General features: G+C 47.1%; 1 protein-coding gene across 1 annotated transcript in view; it reads right to left on the minus strand.

The window, feature by feature from the left end:
* Positions 1-229: 229 nt before the first annotated feature.
* CASQ2 (calsequestrin 2) overlaps positions 230-24,090 on the minus strand; it is a gene marked incomplete at its 3' end in the record, with an annotated part of 61,842 nt that continues 37,981 nt past the window's right edge. The window contains exons 6-11 of the mRNA XM_079942459.1: positions 22,435-22,565; positions 20,997-21,042; positions 14,253-14,307; positions 3,659-3,759; positions 1,438-1,512; positions 230-439 (exon numbers count right to left, since the gene is read on the minus strand). Coding sequence (XP_079798585.1) covers positions 230-439; positions 1,438-1,512; positions 3,659-3,759; positions 14,253-14,307; positions 20,997-21,042; positions 22,435-22,565 — 618 coding nt within the window. The remainder of the gene's footprint in view (positions 440-1,437; positions 1,513-3,658; positions 3,760-14,252; positions 14,308-20,996; positions 21,043-22,434; positions 22,566-24,090) is intronic.

A 24,090-nucleotide genomic window follows, 5' to 3' on the forward strand; every position in this document is an offset into this window, starting at 1 on the left:
GACATGGGAAAAATTCCCCACTGTTCTTGCTGAGTGGGATTGCTGGATTTAGAAAGGCATTTGCTGAGTTGCACATCTCCTGGTGAGAAGGAGGTGGGAAAAGAGATGTTGGAAAAGGGAAAGGAGCTGGCTGGATGTGGGCCAGGGCTGCTCGCGGCTACCTTGTGCTGTCTGCATGGGGGTGGGTAGCTGTGCTTCTGTTTTCATGAAAATCAGCTGGAGTTGGGGGCTAGTCCTCATCGTCATCACTGTCATCATCCTCTTCGTCAGAATTGTCATTGTCATCATCGTCGTCGTCATCCTCTTCATCCTCTTCATCTTCGCCGTCATCATCCTCAGTGTTTATCTTCCCAGAAAGCACATCCTCAATCCAGTCTTCCAGCTCCTCAGCTGTGGGCAGGTCATCACCATCTGGAATCTCCATCCAGACACTGTCAGCCTGCAGCCAGAGACAGAATGACTGAGTGAGTGAGTGCACGAAGGGTCAGCAAGGCCAGGGGGCTCCAAGCAGCTGTGCTGAGTGGGCTCCAGGTCACTTACACTTGTCAGGAGTATGTGCACACTGTTAAATGGAAACGCTTAGCTGCAGAATGGCGTGTGTAGTATCCTGTTTGTGCAACCTAAAAGGAAAGGTATATTCCATTGCATATATATATATTTTTTTCTATTGTATGTATGTATGGCCAGTTAGCAATGTCCTTTTATCCTGTTGGTAGATGTTCAGTCACCTGGGAAATTCTACATTTCTTTATCTTGTAAACTACTTTTAAGATTAATAATAATAATAATTTAAAATTCTGCTTAAGTTAAAACATTTTAAAACAGAACAGTAGGATACAAGGTGAAAAGCAAAAGTATTTCTGGCTGCCCTGACCCCATCCCTAGTCTCATTGGTGGTAGTTTCATGGCTGCCCTACCAGAAGTTTCATATAGATCCTATATATCATATATATCCATATATTCATGAACATACACACACACACACACACACACACACACACACACACACACACACACACACACACACAATGGTGATTGTCTCCATGGGCTTCTGGGCCACAGCTTCCCCATCACCCATTGAGCAATAACAACTCCCGGTGTGGGTTCCCTTGTGCAAAGAGACCTTGTTGGGCTTTGGAAGAAAATATAGGAGAGTTTACTTGTGTGGAAAGTTCTAAATAGTCAGTGAACCAGGTTAGGCTGGCTCCCAAAGCAAGGAAATGTGCCCATGGAAGAGAACCATGGAACAATAGGCTGGGACTGGCTCAGACTAGGATTGGGCCACACTGGCAAGTCTCCTGAGCTTTGGCAAGGCCAAGGGTCCTGCTCATTTCACATGGGGCTAGGCTCCTATACGTGATCTCATAGTCTGGGCTGCATGGCAGAAACCAGGGCAGGCTGAGGGCATCCGAGCAAACTTTCACGAGGTATACTCACATCTGTAACATTCACCACTCCAATCTGGGGCTTGAATAGGTCAATCTTGAAAGTCTTTTCCCAATAGGCAACAAGCTGTATCCACAAAAAATAAAATTAGACAGCAGGCAGAAGCCATTCCCTGTTAAAGCCACTTTTTGTGGCTGGACCCACCTGCCATCCCATCACAGTAATTAGGTCACCATTGGTTACAGGTCTCCAAAACAGCTGTGGGCACTGAGGAAATTGAAGACTTGGCCCCAGCGTTCAGCACTTTAAATAAACACGAAAAAAAAAAAAAAGTCATAACACAAACTGTGAAAGCATGTAATACAAAAGCTTCTACAGCTGTAAGGAAGAATATTACAGAGATAGTCCAAAGCTGATGCCCACGCCACTTGTGGCTTTTTACAGTTTATGTGTGGTTGAATGAGCCATTTCCCTCCACCTCTCTTTCAATGTCTCACTTAAAAATCCCTTACCTTGCACCACTCTGCTCACGAGATGCCCGGGAAAGCAGTGGTGTGCTGTAAGTGGGCACACGAGTAAGAAGAGGGCTTCTTCATTCAGCCAGACTTGGGTTCCATGAGGACTAATCTCTGACTAGGGCAGGACTAAAAAAGTAAGGGGCCATGGGGCTAAGAAAATGGAGATATTCAGTGGTAGAAAGTCTCCCAAACATGGGACTTCCCTGGGGGTCCAGTGGTGAAGAATCCGCCTTCCAATGCAGAGGGCGCAGGTTCAATCCCTGGTCGGGGAACTAAGATCCCACATGCTGCAGGGGAACTGGGCCCTCGTGCCACAACTACTGAGCTCTCACGCCTCAACGAGAGAGCCCGCGTGCCGCAAAACTGCAGAGCCCTCGCGCTCTGGAGCCCGTGCGCCACAACTAGAGAGAGAAAAACCTGCACACCACAACTAGAGAGAAGCGCACTAGAGAAGAAGCCCGTGTGCCGCAACTGTAGAGAAGCCCACACACTGCAAGGAAAAGATCCCGCATGCCTCAGTGTAGATCCTGCATGCTGCAACTAAGACCCAACACAGCCAAAAAAAAAAAGAAAGAAAGAAAGAAAAAAAAGTCTCCCAAACAAATATATGGTCTCATGGGGACTGGAAGAGTATATCTACCACTTACAGCTTTAACCTCTCCAGCTGTCATTCTTTTCACCTGTAAGATAGGGATTATAGGGCTTCCCTGGTGGTGCAGTGGTTGAGAGTCTGCCTGCCGATGCAGGGGACACGGGTTCGTGTCCCGGTCCGGGAAGATCCCACATGCCGCGGAGCGGCTGGGCCCGTGAGCCATGGCCACTGAGCCTGCGCGTCCGGAGCCTGTGCTCCGCAACGAGAGAGGCCACAGCAGTGAGAGACCCGCGTACCGCAAAAAAAAAAAAAAAGATAGGGATTATAATAGTCTGTACTTCACAGGGTTGTTTGGAGGATTGGATGAGATGATGCATGGAAAGAATTTACCATAGTTCTAGGCAGATAGTCTATTAGCCACCCTCACTATCATTACCACTGGGCTCATGTATTGTACAAATTCTGTTTATTCTCTTTAAAACAAAGCATAAGCAAGGCTTTCTGGCCATTGATCACTGACCCAGCAAGAGTTTGGGCTTTAAGGACCTGGGAGAACATGTTGAACAAGACAGGCAGGGTCTCTGCCCTCCCTGAGGGTTTTTTTTTTTTCCCCTGGCTGCGAGGTTTGCGGGGTCTTAGTTCCCCCACCAGGGATTGAACCCGTGCACCCTGCAGAGGAAGTGCAGAGTCCTAACCGCTGGACTACCAGGGAATTTCCAGCAGAGGTTGTTCTTAACTCTATGCAAAATGTTCATCTCTGCACATTTATTACTTAGTAACTCAGGTTGCCTCACAGCGATGGTCTCCACCCAGAAAATGAAAGAGGTTATAGTAAGGGGTGGTGTGGTGGTGGGGTGAAGGGCAGCTATGGAGCTGCTGGCAGAAGAATTTCACCCAACACCCTTGAGTGGGCCCTGCAGAAGGACTTCTGGCCTCTAGGGGGCGAGAACAATAAGTCTAACCATGTCGGGTAGGCACCAGGCCCTAAGTTCAATGTTGCCCCAGGGGCTAAGATCTCCCACAGCGGGTGGGGACAGCCACTGAGCTTCTGCAAGTGCCCCTCCTATTTCCCATCCTCCTTCGTGCATCCAGGTCTCACACTAAACACAAACATGAGGCTGTGAAGGTGGCCAAGGACAGGGCCCCAGTCTGAGCCACTCACCAGAGGAAAGTCATCTGGGTCGATCCACACGATGCTCAGGTCAGGGTTGTCCGTGTTGTCCCGAGCAACCTGCTTCAGGATCTCCAGGAACTCATAGCCATCTGAAGCGGGATTCAAGGAGGGTGAGTAAGCCCTGTGCATACATGGCTTCTAATGTGGAGAGCAGAGTGCCGTTATTCCACAAGTGTTTCTTAGGCCATTTGGTGCATACCCTCAATTATAGGATTATCCTATAAAATGAGTCAGATGAGAACTCCAGCCACAAAGCAGCTTCTTCAAAGGAAACAATAAACATTTTGAATAAAGAAATTGAAAGTTTCCCAGGGAAGTGTCTGGTTGTAACGGAAAGCGAAATTGCATATGAAAATTGACGAGCCCTGTGTCAGAAAGTGCAACCCCAGAACAGAGAAACTTCTGTCTGGTCCTCAGTGCTCTGTGCCGTCTCTTAAAACTGATAATTTATTGATACTACCCCTGAGAGTTCCCCATAGCATTTGCTCTATGGAGCAAGAATGTTTAGCCTGGATCCTTAGTTTTCTACAACCTGGAGTTCCCACAACCTTCAGACTAAGTGGGCTTCTGACTGACAGGTGGTTTCAAAGCTTTGAGATAGTAAATAGGGTTCCCTCCCCTCGTCAGCATTTCCCTGCATGCTCTGCCTTCCCTTTATTCAATTCGAAGCATTCATTGCCCCCCAGGGGAGGGATGATTCATAAGAGAAGCAGAGACAAGACTCAAAGGACAAACTCATAGCTTCAAGAGCACAGAAAGCCTAAATCTTGAAGAAATGAGAAAGATGAACTTTATACCATAGACAAAAATTTTGGAAGAATGTCTAGTAAGAGAAAGGATAGCCTAAACCCTCGGCGTCTCTGCCCCACTCCCAGGGAGAAACAAAGAGTTTAGCTTCTGGCAAGTCCCTGAGAATAAGCTCTGTGCCTGTGTGTATGTGTTTGTGTGTACATGTGCACGTGCGCGAAAGCGAGCCCACGTAGAGAAACTCCACACTTTCAGGGAGTCCCAGAGTATAGGGGATTCGTGCTTTGTTCTAAAACTCATGAAAATGGAAAGACCTCAGATTCTCTTGGCGAATCCTCTGGTGCAGGAAGACTAGGGCAGAGAAGAGTGTGAGGAGGCCCCACCGAGTTCTCTGTGGTTTTGAGGAACACGGACAAGGCTAGTGGAGGGGGCAGATCTGAAGAAGTCCAGCAGTTGGGATGAAGGGGACCAGTGGTGACCCTGGCATAAAGCTAGAGTCCAGACAGAATGACGGACTTCTCTGCAAATGCCAGCATGGATAGGTGATGATGATAACTCTGACCAGATGCACACTTCACACATCATACCTGAGAACCAGCAAGACGCCGGATCCCGAGGGACGGTGGGTGGGGGAGGGGAGACCATTCACTGTCAGACCCAGTTTCCACCATCCAGTGGTAAAATCTAGGTTCAGTTCTAGAAAATAAAGTTGTAGCTCTTGCATAGATGAATTTGTGGCCTGAAATTCACCTTCTGTATAAGCAACTAACTCACCCACTACTTAGAAATTCAGTACGGCCACTGCTCTTTCTTTGTGAAAGCTTCCTTCTTTTGCTGGGGGCCCCAGCCATTCTAAGCCCCTCTCTGTGGCCTCTGTTGAACACACCTCTCCTCTCTCCGGCACCCTAGCCTTTGTTTGGCTACCTGGGGCCTCTTGGGAAGGGTTTTTCTCTGCACTTCCTCATAGTTAACATATTCTAGGCAAAATGCACACTCTTCTTAGGAGCTCTGCTTTGAGTGGGTGTAGTCTCTTTAACTGTAGCTAGATCACACTAAAGATTCCGACTCGGCCCCCTCAGGCCTTGTTACCTGGAAGGCAGAGCTACCCTGCTAGTAGAGAAGAGGGTCGTTATGGCCCACAGCCCTCTCCAGCAGAGATCCGGGTGGCCGAGGTGATTTTTCCATCTATGCTCTGAACTATATGACAAATTAGATCGTATGACAGACACTTGGGATGGATGGGGCCTTGTGTTTCAGCGCTCATTATCTATTACTGTAGGGGTTGGGGTGGAGATGGGGGTGGAGGTGGGGATACTCTTCTTGCTGCCTGATGTGTGGCCGAGAAAGTCAAATCCCTCCAGAGTGCCACTGGCTGCTGCTACTTGGACACTACAGATCTTCCTTCTCTGGGTGTGTCGCCGTGTCACAGGACGGGGACTATGGTGCCACCTGGGTTATCTGTGGATGTATAAGTATCATTATACACAGATTGCAACAGGGCATTTCTCCTCGACAGCTTCAGTGACTGCTTTCAGCAGCCGAGAAGAGATGAATGGCAATAAATAAGGTGATGCTGCCAGTACTCTGGAAGAGGAGAATCACATGTGACAAACCAGAAATCCACAAAGAGGATGAAACTCAACCACACAGACCCGAACTCAGGTAGAAAGTAAACTTGAAGGGCAAAAGACTAACTCACATAAAGGGCAGGCAGAATCTGTCTAGGCACAGCGTTGTAGACGGAGAAGATCTGAACGGAAGCCGAACACACGAGATGGCACTGTGGTTTTCTGATGGAAAAACCCACACAATGGGATTTATGAATAAGAATGTACATACAGGGATCGTTTCTATGTTTTAGAGCAGGTTTGGAGATAAAAAGAGAAAGATTGAAGGAACGAAAACTGGGTCCTGCAAGAAAAATCAAATGGATTGGAGTTTTTACATAAACAAGAGAAGTCAAAATTGTGGCTTAATGCCTATGTTCAAGAATACAAAAAGTTTTTGTGAGGATGTTCTTTGTGTCTATGGAGGAGCAAAGCTCAAAAGACATGCCCAGAATAAATTAATAATTGAGTTGACAAAAGCTGAGGAAGTTTCTTCCGGAGTCAAGGGCAGCTTTTTGGGGTTCAGGATGATGGATTTTATAAAGGGCATCATCCTTCTGCATCCCTGAATATTTCCAAGAACAGAACAGAACCTGTTCTTTAGGGAGGGAGCCCAGCATGATGTTTCAACACAAAGGACACTTGGGGCAAACAGTCCAAATCCTGGGTCTGCCATTTAGAGTGTGACTTAGGGCAAGTTATTTAATGTCTTGGTTTCTCAACTGTAAAACGGGGATGATAATAAGAGTACCTATTTCATAGAATGACTGTTAGTTAAATGTGTTAGTGTCTCTATGGTACTTAGATGGTGCCTGGCACATAGTAAGGTTTAGCCATTATTCTTCTGAAATGCTCTGACGATCTTCTGCTTGAATACAAGGAACCTGGCCACTCATCTGTTCGTTCAATGCATATGTCTTAAGTGCAATGATCTGGGCACAAGGGGGCGGTTAGACACAGTCTCGGCCCCGTGTGTCAGAGAAGACATACTCCCAAGCAGTTACACCAGGAGGTGGTGTATCATGGAGCTATTCCTTCCGGGCCCTGTTGCTGACTCAGTGACTGAAGTCTGCAGGGGTGGCTGTACCAGGCGGTGTGACTATGAGTACCTCGCCTCAGTACTCAGTGGTTAAAGCACGGTTTAATTACTTTGTTTTAAAGTCATTAAGCTAATTTGGATATTCCTGATCCAAGGCTCACAAGCCCCATACCTTTCCCCCCATTATTCCCCAGCCTTGAATATAGACCTGTTGGAATGGATTCTCATTCATCTGGGAAAGCGGAATTAAGGCAGTCACACTGGCCTCGCAGGGATTCAGTCGCTAACATTTTAAGTTAGAAGTTCAGTTTCCTCTTAGGGACAGTAACTATTTCTTTGTAAAACAGGTGAGCTGGAAAAGGGACGCGTCCACTGTGGACCCTCCCTTTTTGACCAGGAAGGCAGGTGTAGGAAGCCACATTTCGTTTTTGAAATTCAATGTGAAGCAGAAGACAGCTCACAGTTGCAATTATATGAATGAATGAATGAATGAGTTTGAAATTAATGACTGTTTCCTTTATCAGTGATATACCCAGCTAAGAGGCCTTTTAAGATTGTGGCCATGTAGCTCTCAAAAGGAGTAGCCCATAATTTTTTTCAGAGGTAGGTTAAGAAAAAAGAGGAAATATTATTTTGAAATTTGTAGGCTAGCGGTTATTTCACCATTGAAACCAGAGGACAATTCTCTGCGGTCATTAGTTAGAGAAGCAGCCATTTTCAAAGCCAGAAGGGACTCCCAAACATCCCGCAGATTCAGGCAGGTGTATAGCCCCACCCAGACACCCAGAACATTTGTCTGTCTTCTCTCTTGAATGTTTCCAGGGCTGAGCCCCTCGGACCTCCCTAGAGGTCCACTATAGAGTCAATAACCCAGACAGACAAGAGTCGTTTTCTTGCATCCAGCTGAAATCTCCTTTTTTCTCAAGAAGTTCGTCTCCCAACTTCTTCCTTTATGAACACAGGACATTGTTCTTTACATGCAGGAAGTCTGCCATCATGTAGCCCAACTTTGACTTTATGAGTATTTCTTGAGCATTTACTGGCTACTGAGCCCTTTTGTATTTAATCTTCACATCTAGTCCTGATGGAGGTTAGGAAGATGTTTTTATCTCCATTTTAAAGAGGATGAAGTTGAGACACAGGGAGAGTACCTGACTTGCCCAGCACGACACGCCAGCAAGTGGCAGAGCCAGGATTCTAACTCAGGTCTTTGGTCTGCAGGTCGAGAGCCGTTTCCACAATCCACCTGTGGTCTCCACATGCCTACCAAAACTGCCGCATCTTCTTGCTCGAATTTGTGCTTGAGAGCCCAGTGCCCAGTGTAAGAGCTTCAATGTGAGGGAAGCGAGGGCAGGGGCATGAGGAGACACCTGGGTGGAGAGGGGGCCTGGTGGCCAGCCCCTGCCCTCCCCCGGAGTAATCAGGGTTCCTTCCCCTCCTTCTAACCTGCCGCTAAGCCACACACTCCCCAGCTACAGCCTGTTTGGTTGGCTGTCTCAGCGATTTCCCTGAGTGCGCCTGGAATCTCAGAGGTGGCGCCAACTAAAGAGGGGCCCGGTGCTGTGAAAGCTGTGACTCTGTCCCTGCCACACAGGCCTGGACCCTGAGATCCCACGACCCGGGGTCGAGGGCTCAGGATGGGCCAGGTTTCCCACGGCGAGCCAGAGACCTCTGGGAATCACATCCTGTGGGAGGGGAAGCCGGTGATTATACTCTCCTCCTTTCCAGGCAGAGAGAGCCTGGTGGGAATGAGGCTGCACAGCCCTGGGGGACCAGTTCCAGGCCAGTCGCAGCCATGTCAGGAACCAAGGCCTGTCTGGCAGAGACACGTGTGTCTCAGACCAAGCAGTGGCCCCAAAGTAACAGGCCCAGGCCCTCAGCATGCTGCCCACCCGGCTCTCACACCATCCTCTGGACCCAACCTCGGGGACTGGCGGTGCTCATTCCATAAAGGCACTGAGAGACCCTCCCTGCCGCCACACCATGTGCAGTTATGGGACTCGGGGTCTCGCCCCTGGAGACAGGCCTAGGCTTCGGAAGCCGGGCTGTTTGGCCCAACCCTGTGGCTATTGCTTCTACAGCAGACGACACAGATAAGCAGGCATCACACAGCTTGGAGGTTGTGTCTGGAGTTTGAAGACCCTGCACAGGTCACTTAACCTCTCTGGGCTTCCATCTTATCGTCTGAAGATGGAGAAAACAGCTCCCTTATTACCTTGGGGGCTCACTGATAGTAATGATACCGCTGTTATCATGTGTGGCATTTGCAGAAGGAACTGCAAAGATTTTCTGTCTTTCTTTCCCACTCCATCAACATTTAATTCATTTCAAGTGTTCATGGGAGGGATTCACTTTTTCATCGGGCAGGTATGTTCTGAGTGCCCACATGTATTAGACCCAGGGCCAGGTGCTGGGACACACAGGTGTGGAGGGCAGTCACCTGAGAGGTCCCCTCGCAGAAAGGCCCACTCAGGAAGTGTGGAAGTCTCAGAAAGCTGCGGCAGGGCATCTGAAGCTGGGCCCTTTGGGAGCCTAGGGAGGACAAGGTTGAGAGCACCTCCCAGACAAGGCGAGTCGCCCAGTCACCTGTTAGAGTGAGACATCCGCTCAGAACCGGGGGACATCGTGTGGGCCCCATGGTTCCGAGATGGCACCTGCGACATCAGAACACCCTGACACTCCTTACTACAGCCCTCCTTCTCCGCTCTGTCTCCTAGCTCTCGGGGCCCAGCATTGGTGGAAAAGTCCAGCGGTACAGCTTTGCAATAGAGGAGCGTAGGTGGTAGTTACAGAGCTTGGGCTTGGGGCTGGACTGCCTGGGCTGGAATCCCAGTTCTACCGCTGATTAGTCACGTGACCTGGGGACGCTACTTAACTTCTCCATGCCTTTGTTTCCCTATCCGCATATCGGGGAAGATGATAGCGACGGTACCTACTGCGTACAATAGGGCTGCTGTGAAGATTAAATGTGTTGATATTTAAGGGCCGGAACTACATTTAGCATTTAGCAAGAACCGAATTTTAAATTTGAAAAATCAAATTTAAATTTAGAAGCTCAGTTAAGCAGTTGCCTATTTGAGGCAACAGGTGTGAAAAACGAAACCGAGGCTGTTGAAACTCGGTTGGAACAAGGGCTTGGAGACTTTGATTCGGGGCCCCTCACTGGTTGTGCTCCGCAGGCGCAGACGGCAGCCGGTTCGCGCATTTCCAGCTTGTTAGTGCTAATCTTGCCAGTGCCCTTGGAGGATATCCATCCAGCATGCGCTCACGTAGAAACGCCGCTTTGTGAACCGTTCATCGACTGTTCTAAAGAAGATGTCAGCCTGATGCAGACACATCTGGGGGCGGCCGGGGAGACTAGTTCATTTTCAAACCTGTCACACAGTAGCTCTGGCGGCATTCTGAGCGCAGGAGCTGAGAGGAGGCTGTGAAAGAGGAAGCCGGGCCGCACCACAGGGCACCGGGCAAGACCAGAGAGCCGGAAATGTCCTTCCCAGCCAGGCCCGCCTGCAGGGGCAACGAGGATGAGAGCTCACCGCAGAAGAGACCTAGCGATTACGCTCGGGGCCGGAGAGCAGTCACTGCAATCCCTGAACACAAGCTCTCGGCTGCGAATGTCAGAACCGCTGTGAGAGTCCCTGGGAGACCCGGGTCACTCAGACCTTTGTTATTGCTGCTGCTGAAAAATCGTAGATTCCAAATTTGGAAACATCAGTAGGGAGGAAGTTTGACTTTTCTTCATTGATCGGGCCCTCAAGCTTCCAGATGGCTCCGCTCGCTCTCCTCACTCCCTCTTCTTTCTCGTGCGCTCTCGGCTCCCTCCGCCCCCATTCCTTGCAGCGGCTTTGCGCATGCCCAGAGCCTGCAGCTGGCTGGGAAGTCCTGGAGACGGTAGTGTGGTCAGATGGACAGTGACCAGAGGAGCCAACCAGAAATCTAAGCTTCTGTGTCCGCTGTGCCTCTAACCGTGTGATCTCAAGCGCGTCGTTGAACGTCTCTGGGTCTTTCAAATGTTGCAGGTGCAGGGGGTGGTAAAGGACAGCAGAGAGGAAGGAGGGCGGGCTAAATGGTCACCCAGACGTCCTCAGGGGTAGTAACTCCGAAGGGCCGGCAGACACAAGGCAGGGCCTTGTGGTTTAGGGTGCGGCTGGGGAGCCAGACAGCGCTGAGCTTAATTCCCGCTCCACTGCTTCCCAGCAAGTCAGCTGCTCTGGGCCTCAGCTTCATCAGTTGTAAAGTGGGAATCAAAGTAGCACCTCCCACGTGGGGTTGCTCTGTCACCTAAGCATACAGTAAGTCACCACCATCATCACCTTCTTCCTCAGACTCAGAATGAATTCAGAGGTCAAGAAAGCCTGATAGAATTTGAATCTTGGCTTGGGTACATCGAGTGATCTGGGCAAGTCATTTAACCCTTAAGAATCTCTTTTCTCATCTGACGCTGGGACGATAATTATTATGCATATATCACAGGGTGGCTTTAGGGACCAAATAGGACCACCTCCATAAAGCTCACAGCACAGTTCCTCCAGACTGTGAGCTCTTTAAGGAGAGCTGTATTATTTTCCTGGATGTATGACCCGTCTTCTTTGGCGAGGGGTTTGGTTGGCGCGGTGGGCCACATGTAGCTTGTTAGCAAAAGCAAGGTATATGAGGAAGTACTGTCTGGGTAGGAATGAAATTCCTAGTCCTGCAGCCAGGCCCCTCTGGCCCGGTTACACATCAGTGACCTGAGAGTAATGACTGACTAGTCGCAGACTCAGGGACTTTCACGGAAAAGCCTTTCCCTTTCCCAGCCCTGAGCAGGCCAGGCACCACCCCCCCCCCCCCCCCCCGCCCCTGCCCCCCACCCCCACCAAGGAAAGATGCTGTGAGCTCCTCCCCCGCCCCCCACCCCCAGCACATTTCTTCCAGCTTCCCAGTAACAAGCCCCAGCTTGGGCTCCTTTGGGGCGAGACGCAGCTTCGGGCCCAGGGGTGTTTGTGCAGGGAGGAGGTGGAAGTAGTTTCTGGAGCCTGATTCATTACAGCGGCAATCTCGGTCAAACAGGTTCCTGCAACCTCGCGGAGGCCTCTTTGTTCCATTGTTCCCGAAAGCCAGACAGGCCTCCCTGTAATCCTGGGAGGGGGAGGGGAGGGGAGAGGGCGGGGGAGGAAGCCCCCTGGAGTCTGGCCAGCAGGCTGCTGCGGATGGCGATCTCATCTCTGTTCACACAACACCAGGGGATCCCATTCTGTTTGATTATAGCTTGTAAACCTTGGGCAACTGGCTTTCTTTGCTATTTTCTTCTCCAGGGGCTGAGGGGTGGCCAGAATCTGTGGAAAAAAGCTGGAAGCATACTGGTATGTTTTTTTTTGGACGCAGGCTAGATTTTCTTGAAGAGTTTTTCCAAATCTGCAAGTCAATGATAGGAAAACTGGGATATCAATGGACATTCAAAAAAATTAATGGAAAAAAAAGGGGGAAGGAAGCTTTCAGATAATTTGCAGCATAAATTTGTTTTTCATACAATGGAATATTATTTGGCCCTAAAAAGGAATGAATTATTGATACATACTACATACAGATGAATACTGAAAACATTATGCTGAGTGAAAGATGCCAAGCACAAAAGGCCACGTATTACATGGTTCCATTTATATAAAAGATCTAGAACAGTCAAATCCATAGCGACAGAAAGTACATTAAGTGGTTGCCAGGGGGTGGGGGAGAAGGGAATAGGAAAGGCTGCTAATGGGTATGGGATTTTTCTGAGGTGATGAAAATGTTCTGGAATTAGAGAGTGGTGATGTTTGCACAATTTTCTGAACGTACTGAAACTGCTGAATTGCACACTTTAAAAAGGTGAATCTTATGGTATGTGGATTATATCTCAATTTTAAAAATTGCGTGATAAAACATTTGGGTTTCAGCCTGTAAGAAACTATGGAGGCTGATAGTGTGTTATCAAAAATCAAAACAAAACCCAAAAAACTACTGGTCAGACAGTGAAGAATCGGGCTCAGTCTCAGTCAGTCATCTGCCTATCTAATCATCTGCCCACAGGCATTTATTGAGCACTTACTATGTGCCAAGGCATGGGCGAGAACCAGGTATATATTGATGAATGAGACAATCTGTCCCTCCTTCATGGCCTCCCTCTAGCTCATTGTGCCCTCTTGGGCAGTTTGTTGAACTTCTCTGACCCTCTGTTTCCTCATCTGTCCCTATGAATGTATAAGAGGCTGAGGTCCTAGGAAAATACGACACAATTGTATCTTACCTGGAACAGTGGTTCCCAACCCCACGGTGCATCAGCACTTGCCTCAGAGCCCCGTGAACTGACAGGTGTCTGAAGGTCCTGTTTCAGTCAGCCCCAGGTGGCTTTGTGGCACTATCAGGTTGGGAATCCCTGCCCAGGCACCTCATAGTCCAAAGCCTGACTGCTTAGCCATCCCAAAGGAAGTTCCCTGCCTTCTCTGGTTACATTCTGGATTGCCCCAGGTCTTCCAAAACACACTTCAGAATCACCACTGACACCTCCCTTTGGGGACCCTTTATTCACAGAGCACTGCGGAAGGGACCCGGCATTTTACCACCTGCAAAATTAATTTTTCCTGCACTTCGCTTTCCACTGGTGTTAAAAAGAGTGAAACCAGGAAAAAGTTCCAAAATAAAACAAAATTACATATCCATTTATAGGGTCATTTTGTACTTTAGAAATAAGCTGCTCGTTTTGCCCAGTTCTGATTATTTGGGGGAATATGTTCTATGAAGTCTCCTAAGCACAGACAATATTTTTCAGACCAAAGGGTACATGATTGTTATTTTAAGGTAGGATTGTGATTCACATAGGCTAGGTCACAACATTGGTAAATGAACTTTAAATGTGAACAGACGTTTACACACACACACACACACACACACACACACACACACACACATCCTTAAAGCTAGGACGTTTTAATATCCTCAACCTCAGTACTTGGTGCTTCTTCCTAGTTGGACATGTAGGCAGAATGAGGTTCAACATTCTGTTAGCTGTGTGCACATTTGAAGGTGGAGTCGTCCCTAACAGGCGACCACCAGGGGGCGCCCGATACCTTGCGGTTGCGAAAACCCGGAAGTGACGGAAGAGAGGATGAGGGCTGACAAAGGTGAGAGGTCAGTCAGGCTTAAGGTGTACAGGAGCAGACAGGGGGCTTCCTACCTGGATCACTCCTCTCCGCAAAGGCCACAATGTGGATCCCGTTCAAATCATCTTCCTATGGGAGAAAAGAATCAAAGTTACTCTCCTGGGTAGAGAGGTACCAAGGACAGACTCAGAGACTGGAATGGAAATGGGAGGTGGTGGAGGGGGGTGGACGCAGGGGCACAGAAGAGCCGAGCAGGGCATGCATTCAGGACAGGAATACTGATGAGCCCCTGGGAGGAATGTGTGGAGTTTGATCAGTGGGTTTGCAAGACAGGAAAACACCAACTGCACACAGACATTAGCACTAAAGGGGCCTCACCCCGGTGGGCTGGTGGGTCCAGGAGAACAGCAGTAAAAGGCAAAATGAGGAAGAATGTGAGTCTGGTTTATCAGGAGCTCTGAGGGCAACAAGCATTCTGGACACAGCTCAGTGAGTGTGCACGTCCGTCTGTGTTCTCAAGAATTCACCTCCAGCAAATATAATCGGCAATATACCAGATTATGGAAACTTCCGAATGCTGCTGACAGATCCTGAAGCTGTCCCCAAACAGGCAGCAGACAGGACTCTATGCGGTAAATTAGGATGTGAGTCTGTTTTGGTCACACGAGGATCATATGCAAGTGTAGTGCTTCCCTGTTAAGACATCTCTTATTGAAGGAGCAGAACCTGTGTGGTCAGTAGGGGACGCCTTGCTGACTGTGACCTCCAGGCTGTTTCCTTGGGGTCCTTTCTGCTCTGGAACCCAAGCTTGCCAAAGCAGGATAGGCCTCTAAAACATGTCATGAAAGTGGGAGGCTACAGGGAGAGTCTGGAATTTGGAGTTAGGGAAGGTTGAGGGTGTGACAGTAAAAGTGTGTGTGGATGTGAAGGCTGGGACGAGGTAAAGAATCTAGAGAGAGTATTTCAAATCCAGGGACAAGCAAGTGGCATTCCATGTTTCTATGTCCTGGGCAGAAAGGACCATATATATGTGCCTTGTGTCTCCTCTGCATTGATTATTCCTGCAGAAGGAGAAGCGAGAGCTTAGAGGGACCCCTCTTTGGGAAATGTGATCCTCAGAAGACCTGGAGAGGAAGTTGTGTGAGAACGAGGCACCGGGGACAAACCCAAGTGAATATGATTATCACTGACACCAGCAGAGGGATTCACTGGATGCCCTGAATGTGTCGTATCAGAATCATCCTAGGGAAAAAAAAAAACTCCAGGCATCTCAACCCTCCCATGATCTCTGTTTCCATTTCAATTGATTTTAATGCGGGTGCAATCCTATCTAAATGCTAATTTTTCCCCTTTGAGTTTGGAATGGACAAAAACCTCCAAATAGTCTAAGAGAGATTAAATGGAAAATATTATTATTAAAAACAAGAGAGTAGGCACTGCCATGGTCAGACTCTCTGGGGAATTGAATTTTACAGATAACATGTGTGTGTGCGTGCGCGCGTGCATGAGTGCAGGTTTATTACACAAAACCGACAGCAACCAGAAGGGCAGTCTGAGGTTTCCCTATTTTACATTTGCTATTATCGCCAGACAGAATATCTTGATCAGTTCTCATTAGGCTGCCCCGTGTCTCTGTCTCCTGCCATCAGTTGGAAGTAAGCAGTGTTAATTCTGTTCATTTCTGTGTGCCCTTCTAGAATGCATTTGGAAATTGGTTTTAGAATTAAGAATCCATATTTGTTTGCTAAGAGGCTGCTTATAATACAGCTGTCACTCCCCACGCCTGAGGTGGTCCCTGGATGGAGAGCCATACGTAACCCAAAGAAAGAGCCTCTCTCTCTGTGGGTCTCAAAGATTCAGCCCACAAACCTGTATTGAACACCTGCAAAGAGGCAGGCGCTGCTTAGTGCCAGGTGTTTTCAGTATTTTCAGTAATAAACTCACAGAGCAAGAATCCACGGACAAGCCAGTAAGTCAGGGTTACTCGATGAGAATCCAACGTGCATGGGGGGAGGAAGAGCCGAGCTGACCATCCACGGGCCTGAGAATACCCCAGGGGCTTTCTCTGAACCCCACAGCCTTTGCTGCCCAGATCACCCATTTAGTCATCGCCTTGCCTTGGAAATAACCTTTTTTTGTGTGTGTGATACGCGGGCCTCTCACTGTTGTGGCCTCTCCCGTTGCAGAGCACAGGCTCCAAACACGCAGGCTCAGCGGCCATCTTCCTGGACCGGGGCACGAACCCGTGTCCCCTGCATCGGCAGGCAGACTCTCAACCACTGCGCCACCAGGGAAGCCCAGAAATAACCTTTTTAATTGCACAAATCTCTTCTCAACCAGATGGCAAGCTCTCTGAGGGAAGGCATTATGGCTTAAAATGATAATGATGATGAAAATGGAGACAATAATATTTGCCACCCTCTGTATCAGTACTCTGTAAATACATTGTTTCTAAATCTCAAATCAAAGTCTCATTCCTATTCAATGCTTCAAGAATTAAGTGACTTACCTTAAGGCATGAGATGGTACATGACATAACTGGGATTCAAGCCAGTTCTGTCTGGCCCCAAAGCCCATGCTCCTTCTCACTGAAGGGGTCCAGAATAAGCCACTGTGGCATAAAAACTATTTTGGCTGAAGGCATTTGAATTCCTGAAATCTTTTATCTGCCTAAAAGTAGAGCCTCCCCAAAGAACTTGTCATCACTCTAATTTTCTTTTCTCAGATAGACATTATCACAAAACTATCATATCTGCCATCTCTTCTCCTAAGGGCCCATTTATCTTTCCAAAAAGTCATTTCATTCTCCCAGAAGTGCTCCTCTGCCCCTACCCTCCCATTCCCCATTAAGATGGTATATAAGCCCCTCCTTGAATCACGTTTGTGAACTCGCATGCATAAATAGCTAATTAAATCTTTTTTTTTTTTTCTCTCTTGCCAATCTGTCTTTTGTCAGGTTAATTTGTAGGCCGTAAGAAATGAACCTAAGAGGGTAGAGGAAAGATTTTCCTCCCTGACATTATGAACAACAGCAGAATGGGCTCCTTAAATCTATTGTCTCTCCACGGGCTTTGCAGAAGATGTTGCAAACTCTGGTCAGTGGCTCTTACTTAAGTTGAAAGAGGCCAAGAAGGGGCTTTTATACAAAGTGGCTGAGCACCAGATCCCCCAAAGAAGTGGAAATTTGGGAGTTACTTTGGTGAATACCTTACTCTAGATTCCCTAGCACTTTGTATGTCCCTTTGTCTTGGCGGCAAGCATACTGGGCTGGTGTTGTATTATTGCAACTGTTTCATCTACTTAACCTCGAATTCCTAAGGACAGGACAGCAAGGCTTATTTTTATAACCTCCGTACTTAGCACAATGTAATAGGTTCTTCTTAATGTTTATTGACTTAAAAAAAAAAAGAATATAGTGATAAAAATCTTACATACCGCTTGAAGAAAATTAGCAAATATTAGAGATACCAAGGAGAAATGAAACATCAATTACCCACCAATCAATTACCATTGTTCATATTTAACTCTGTTCCTTTCCAGTCTTGGTTGAATGTTTGCTCTCATGTTGAATGAAGAGATGCAAAGGAAAAAAAGAAGCAGTTAAAACTGTCAGACTCCCTAACTAAGGGGCAGTGAAGTGGTGCAGGGGCTCATCTGGAGGAGCTCTCTGGCCCCCTCTGGGAATTACTTGCCTATTGCAACCAAGGGAAGATTCTTTTAGAAAGAACTGCTGACTCCCATTTCTGTGGGCTTTTGCTAAGGACTCTGGCTGGCCACTTGCTAGGATGGAGAGCTGGTGGGAAGGTGGAGTCTCAAAGAGGAAGGACAGGTCAGCATTGGGTCTGGACCGCCCTGCTCTACCTCGACATTCTTTGAATATTCTAAATAAATAAATAAATAGCTGTCTGGGGCTTCCCTGGTGGCGCAGTGGTTGACAGTCCGCCTGCCGATGCAGGGGACACGGGTTCGTGCCCCGGTCCGGGAAGATCCCACATGCCGCGGAGCGGCTGGGCCCGTGAGCCACGGCCGCTGAGCCTGCGCGTCCGGAGCCTGTGCTCCGCAACAGGAGAGGCCACATCAGTGAGAGGCCCGCATACCGCAAAAAAAAAAAAAAAAAAAATAGCTGTCTGATTTTCACACAGCAACTATTACTAGGCATAATGTTTTTAGGAATAATAAGTTATGTGTTTTCTAAGATTTGCTGCTTTAAAAACCTGTAGAGTTTGGGAGAGAAGAAAGTCAATAGTTGCTTTAGCTCTACCTAGTTTTACTATTTTATTTAAATATCTTGCAATGTCTAAGGAAGTGGGTATTGAAGATAAAGACTTTAAAGTTCATGAGCTGGTCACTTTCCCCAACATGTGGGGTTTAAGTTGCTATGGCCAAGTAGCCCAGGAAGATGCTGTTTTGGAGGTGGGCACATGTGGATGGGTTGGGGATAGGCAGAGGGGTTCCCCAAAGAGCCTTCTGACAGACTGATTTCTGCTCCTCCTTTTTCAGGATGTGAAGATAACCCTGGATGGCCGGTCTTGCCCTCCCTCCCTAGTTGGAGACTTGGATGAGGGGCTGACTAGGTCTGGCTAGGGCTTCTGGGGAATCACGTGGGTATTCCATGATGGGGTGTTGGAAAGCAGTAAACCAGTCTGGTTGCCCTTTTCTCTACCTGGTTAACTTCAATACACAGCCCTTTCCCAACTAGAAAACAATTGAATATATAATAATGTGAGCCATCACTGTTATCTTATAGTATAGCAAAAGCTGTATCTTACTAAGTGAAAAGAAAGCAGAGGATGGGTTCCAGTGAAGCCAGGCAGTGAACTTTCTTTCTGAACATCTACCTCCGATATGGGAGAGAGAGCATTTCTTCAGGGCAGTGTGGAGGATTAGGGGTGTCTGTGAAGGAGCGGACAGGACCTCTCCCGCTATGGTGTGGTGGTTCGGGATGTGATACTGCTATGTCCGTGAGGAAAGGCCTGAGAGAAGGGTTCTACAGTTTTGCAGTGTCTCCCTTCCAGGAGCCTAGAGACTTATCTCTTAAGAATGAACAAAGTAAGAAGAAGAAGTAAAGATAAAGGCATAGCAGAACGGAACAGTAATAATCACTCTCGATTTAAAATGGTACCTTGTGTCATGAGAGACAAAAACCAATGACCTCTTCCAGATTAAAGGCGACTGAAGTAACATAACAACCAAACATAAGCCTGTGATCCAGGATTGGATCCTGGGCCAGGAAAAAACAAATGTTTTCTCTTGCTATAAAGGATATTAGTGACAACTGGTCAATTTAAATGTGGAATTGTATTAGTATTAATTTCCTGATTTTGATAAGCATACTATGATTATATAAGAGAAAGTTCTTGTTTTTAGACAACTTCTGAAGTATATAAGAGCAAAGGGGAATTGGGTCTGCTACTTAGACAGTTCAGGAAAAAATCTGTATATCTATCAAGAGAGTGTGTGATAAAGCAAAAAGATAAAATGTTAACATTTGGGGAATCTGGGTAAAGGGATCATGGAATTCTTTGCACTATTTTTTATAAGTCTGAAATTGTTTTAGGTGAAAAGCAAAAATAATTTAAAAAGGAATCTTAGTTTCAAAGCACTGTTATATGCTTTTTGTTATTTTTAAATCTAATAATGAGACCTCCTAAAGGTTAAATTTTTGAAAGGTTTAAATGTTAGGAAAAGATGTTTCTATTGTGCTGTGTTGCTCTTCTATAGTTCTCTCCTCTGGACCAGATCATTTGCCTTCGGTGTGAAATGTTTGTTCTACCTTCAGACATCCAGAGAAGTTAAGTGCCAGTAAAACAGAGGGTGTCAAGTTACTCCACGGTTCTGTTCATCTGTCACTTTAGACTGAGTTAGAGAGTAAATATATGCTTCCATGTTAATCCCTTTCCGCCCCCTCCCCGCCAGAATGTTGCCTTATGGGGACGTGGCCCACTCTAGGGGGTATACCGGAGAAATGAGATTTGGCCCCAGGTGGTCTAAATTTAAGTCCCAAGATCTAATGCTTATTAGTTATGTATCCGTGAGTAATTAATCTAATCTGTATGATTGTCAGTTTCCCCAGGAAGCTAAAATAATACTTGTTCTATATCACTTTCTAGAACTGTTGAGAGATCCAAGTAAAAAGATGCATGAAATGCTTTGAAAAATGCTCCATAGACTTTGGTTGTTACTGTTTACAGAATTTTGTATAAAGCTGGGGGGTGGGGTGGGGGGAGTGTATCTCCAAGGCCCTCTTTCTAATGCAATTTGACCCACCTTATGTCTTGTCTGTGACACAGACCTAGGGGACAGTCTGACTCAGCATTTTCCAGTGCCTTGAGTTGATATTTACAAAAACAGCTACCATGCATGAATGGAGTGCCCCCTATGTCTGGGTTCTTCACACCTTTCATACTTACAAAAAGCCTGATTTTAGATACAGAAATTAAAGCTCAGAAAGACCACGTGACTTGATCTACGATGCAAAGCTACTAGGTGGCAGACTGTGGGCTTCAACTCAAGTCTGTATATAACTCATGGTCTGAGCTCCTTCTACCACGTGACCTTGGGTCTCTGGTGGCCAGTGAATGAAAGCCAGTAGAAACTCTAGGAAATGAACTCAGAGATAGAGTAATTTTGCCTACTGGCCAGCCCAGAAGAACTGGGTTGTAACTCAGTGTGATATTGTCCACATTTCAAATTCTCCACCATCCAGACATCCACTCCAGGCAAATAAGACTTGGTTTGAGTTTTGGAACTCCAAGGGGTATTCCTCCTGGGGAATATACCCATCTCTACAAAGCAGAAAGAGTTTGCCACTTTCTTACCCATGTTTCAAACATATCTTCTGGGCGCAAGCGACGTAGAGTGGGTCTGAAAAAAAAAAAAGATGAGCTTTGTTGAGTAGGGATTACCTTGGCTGACTCCAAAGCCTCAGCACAGTGAAATGTAGAATGAGATGTTAGTCCATTTTCAAGAGTGTCTACGTACCTGTTGTCTCCCCTAAGGAGACAGAGCAGATTGACCCTGTTGTGTCACACACAGAGCTGGGCCTAAAGCTCTCAGCCTTTTCATGGGCTCATTTGATCCAAGGATTATAAAATCTATTACAAATAATAGGTCAGAGGGCACGGAGTCAGCTCACTCCCAGGCCAAGAAGCCATTTCCCTCCTCACATACAGCTGCCACTCCTGAGAACCCAGAGCAGGCCCAGAATGAGGAGACCCAGGAGAGGAAACAGCCCAGAACTACAGTTGTTTTATCACAGGGTCATCCATCAAAAGCCCTTTAGGGAGGAGCAGGTCGGGTCTATCTTTTGCTCATGGTTTCATTTCTTTTTGAATGTTGACAAATACTGTTAGACATGCTGATATTTGTTCCTCCAGGTGCTGCATCCCTGGAGGGACCAAGCTGACTGGGTGATGGAATCATGATGCTCCAGGTTCAACGAACCTATGTGAGCATGTGGAGGGGAGGGTGGGTGGGTGAGAGGGTGAACCACCACCATATTCCATGTTCCAGTATTGTCCCTCCCTTAAGAGCTGGGGTCAGCAAACTACAGCTGGTGGGTCAAATCCAGCCAATGGCTCCTGTTTTTATAAATAAACTCCCTTTGGGACACAGCCACACCCATTTGTTTACATATGGGCCGCGACTGCTTGCACACTATAATGGCAGAATTGAGTGTTTGCAACAGAGACCATCTGGCTCATAGAGCCTGAAATATTTATTATCTGGCCCTTTGTAGAAAAAGCTTGCTGATCCATGCTAGAGCTGATGGTATCAACGATTCCTCTCCCAGAAGTTCTAGGCATAAAGTGTTCATCCTTGACTAAGTTACTCAACTACCCTGAGCCCAATTCCTTGATCTGTAAAATTAGGATGATAATAATTACCCCATAATGTTGAAGAGTCGGTAATATAGTTTCCAAAAGCACCTAACATAGTACTTTAGGAGGCTGTCACTACATCACTATCATTATCATTGTAGAATTTACTTACATCCTACTGTATGAGGTGATTTCCTCACTGCAGGGAGGTGGTCTAACCTTGTTTGCAAGTGTAGACCCATATTCAGAAAATATGGCAACATCCCTGCCGCTGATCAATGACCAACAAAGCCACACTACTGAGTTCAGTTCTGCTCGGTTACTAACTCCAGGTTGTTGCCCTTGGGGGTCTGAAATGGTAGGACTGAGAGGCTTTTCTCCATCTCCCAGGCCCTGGATCCCCCCTGCCCCCACCCCTGCATGCCATCTGGGACACCTTTGGTGCTCCTTCACAAACTCCACAAGCTCCTCTTCTGTGTAGGGTTTGTCAGGGATGGCAATGGGCTCGTCCATAAATGGCTCATAGAAGTCAACCTCATTCATCTTCAAGGACAATTTCTTTGCAACCTGTAACAGTTAGAAGTAAGACAATAGTTTCCTTGAACACTAGTCTAGAGTGGCAATGGGTTGTCCGGCTACAAGTGTGTGTGTTCTCTGCAAAAGACATGAAAGTGTATGCATGGTTTTTACTTAAACATTGAAATGATAGGAACTCATCACCTAACTCATCGGTCCATCTGGCTGGACCGATCTACTTTTGTGATCAAAGGACAGATAGAAAAAAACTTCCCTGGCAAATGAGATCCAATCAGGGCCAGAGAGCAGTCAGAATGAAAGGTGGGAAATTTAATTCCATTATCACCACCACTCTACTGTATTTGCCAGGGGCTGGAGGAGGAAGCAAATGTCAACAGATCATGTTCAGTGTCCTGGGATGTATGGATTTAATTGAATCAGTTTTGATAGAACAGGCAATTGACAGAAACCATTTAAAGCATACAGGTACTCAGAATCAGAGGCCAACTCAGGAACCTGTCCTCGATCAGCTCATAAACCCTAATTGCTATTTTGGTTGAAGCATTGGCCCAAGGGTTGTCTCTCAATCCTGGGCTTGTTTTATGGTTTCTCAGGCTCTGGGAACTGCCTGGTTAGTTACCTGTCAGAAGGTGACCCACCATCCTGGTTTGTCCAGAGTGGAGGGGTTTCCCAGGATTCAGACTTTCAGTGCTAACACTGGGTTAGTACCCAGCAAGCTGGGATGAGTTGCTCACGCTGTACCAAATAAAAAGCATGGGGAGCCAGCCCATAGCCTGGGAGCCATCTGCGCTCTTCATTAACGTGGCCACGCGGTCTGGTCAGGGCAGAATGGTTGCTGTGTTCGCCTGCAGAGCTGCTGAACTCTCATCTCCTTTTGTGAAATGATTTGAGAGGCCTGGAATGTGCAACGCTCTGTAGAAAACCAAATGCCATTCTTTTCTAGTTCAAAGCTGTGGTCCAAGAAAGCACAGGGATGAACAGTGGTTCCCTTGAAAATAAAGAGGAATTGCCTAAGAGCTGACGCCCTGTGGTGGTAACCAACAGCGTGGAGGCCCAGGGCAGCCGTGACTAATTGGTGACGAGGAGGAACTGGGTATTACATAAGCTGTTACACAAGGAGGTCCATTCTGAGCACACACTGGTATCCCTATGGCTTTTGTCATCAATTGCTATTCATCCAGGTCACTCTATTCCAAAAGACATTTCTTAAGGACCTAAGGGAAAGAAATACCAACATCCTACTCAGAGCTAACGAAAACAAGCTGTGTTAAGAGCCGCAGTCAAAGAGATTTAATGGTCATGCTGATTTGGTTTTAAAGGACAAGAAGGTGTGGGGTTTTTTTCTTACTTTCTTCCCTCTTCAGTGGGGTGGGGGTGAGGAGTGTGGTTGGAGGAAGGGAGGAAAGAGCAACTCTACAACCACTGTTTGGGTTTACGCACAGTTCTTCACAAAGCTGGGCCCATCATAGAATGGGCTTGAAAATGACATTGGATTCTGGTTTTCTGAGTTCACGTACTACATATTCTAGGAACCAGGAAACTGTGTTTATATGAA

Source organism: Stenella coeruleoalba, assembly GCF_951394435.1.
Source record: "Stenella coeruleoalba genome assembly, chromosome: 1".
Classification (NCBI taxonomy): Eukaryota; Metazoa; Chordata; class Mammalia; order Artiodactyla; family Delphinidae; genus Stenella; species Stenella coeruleoalba.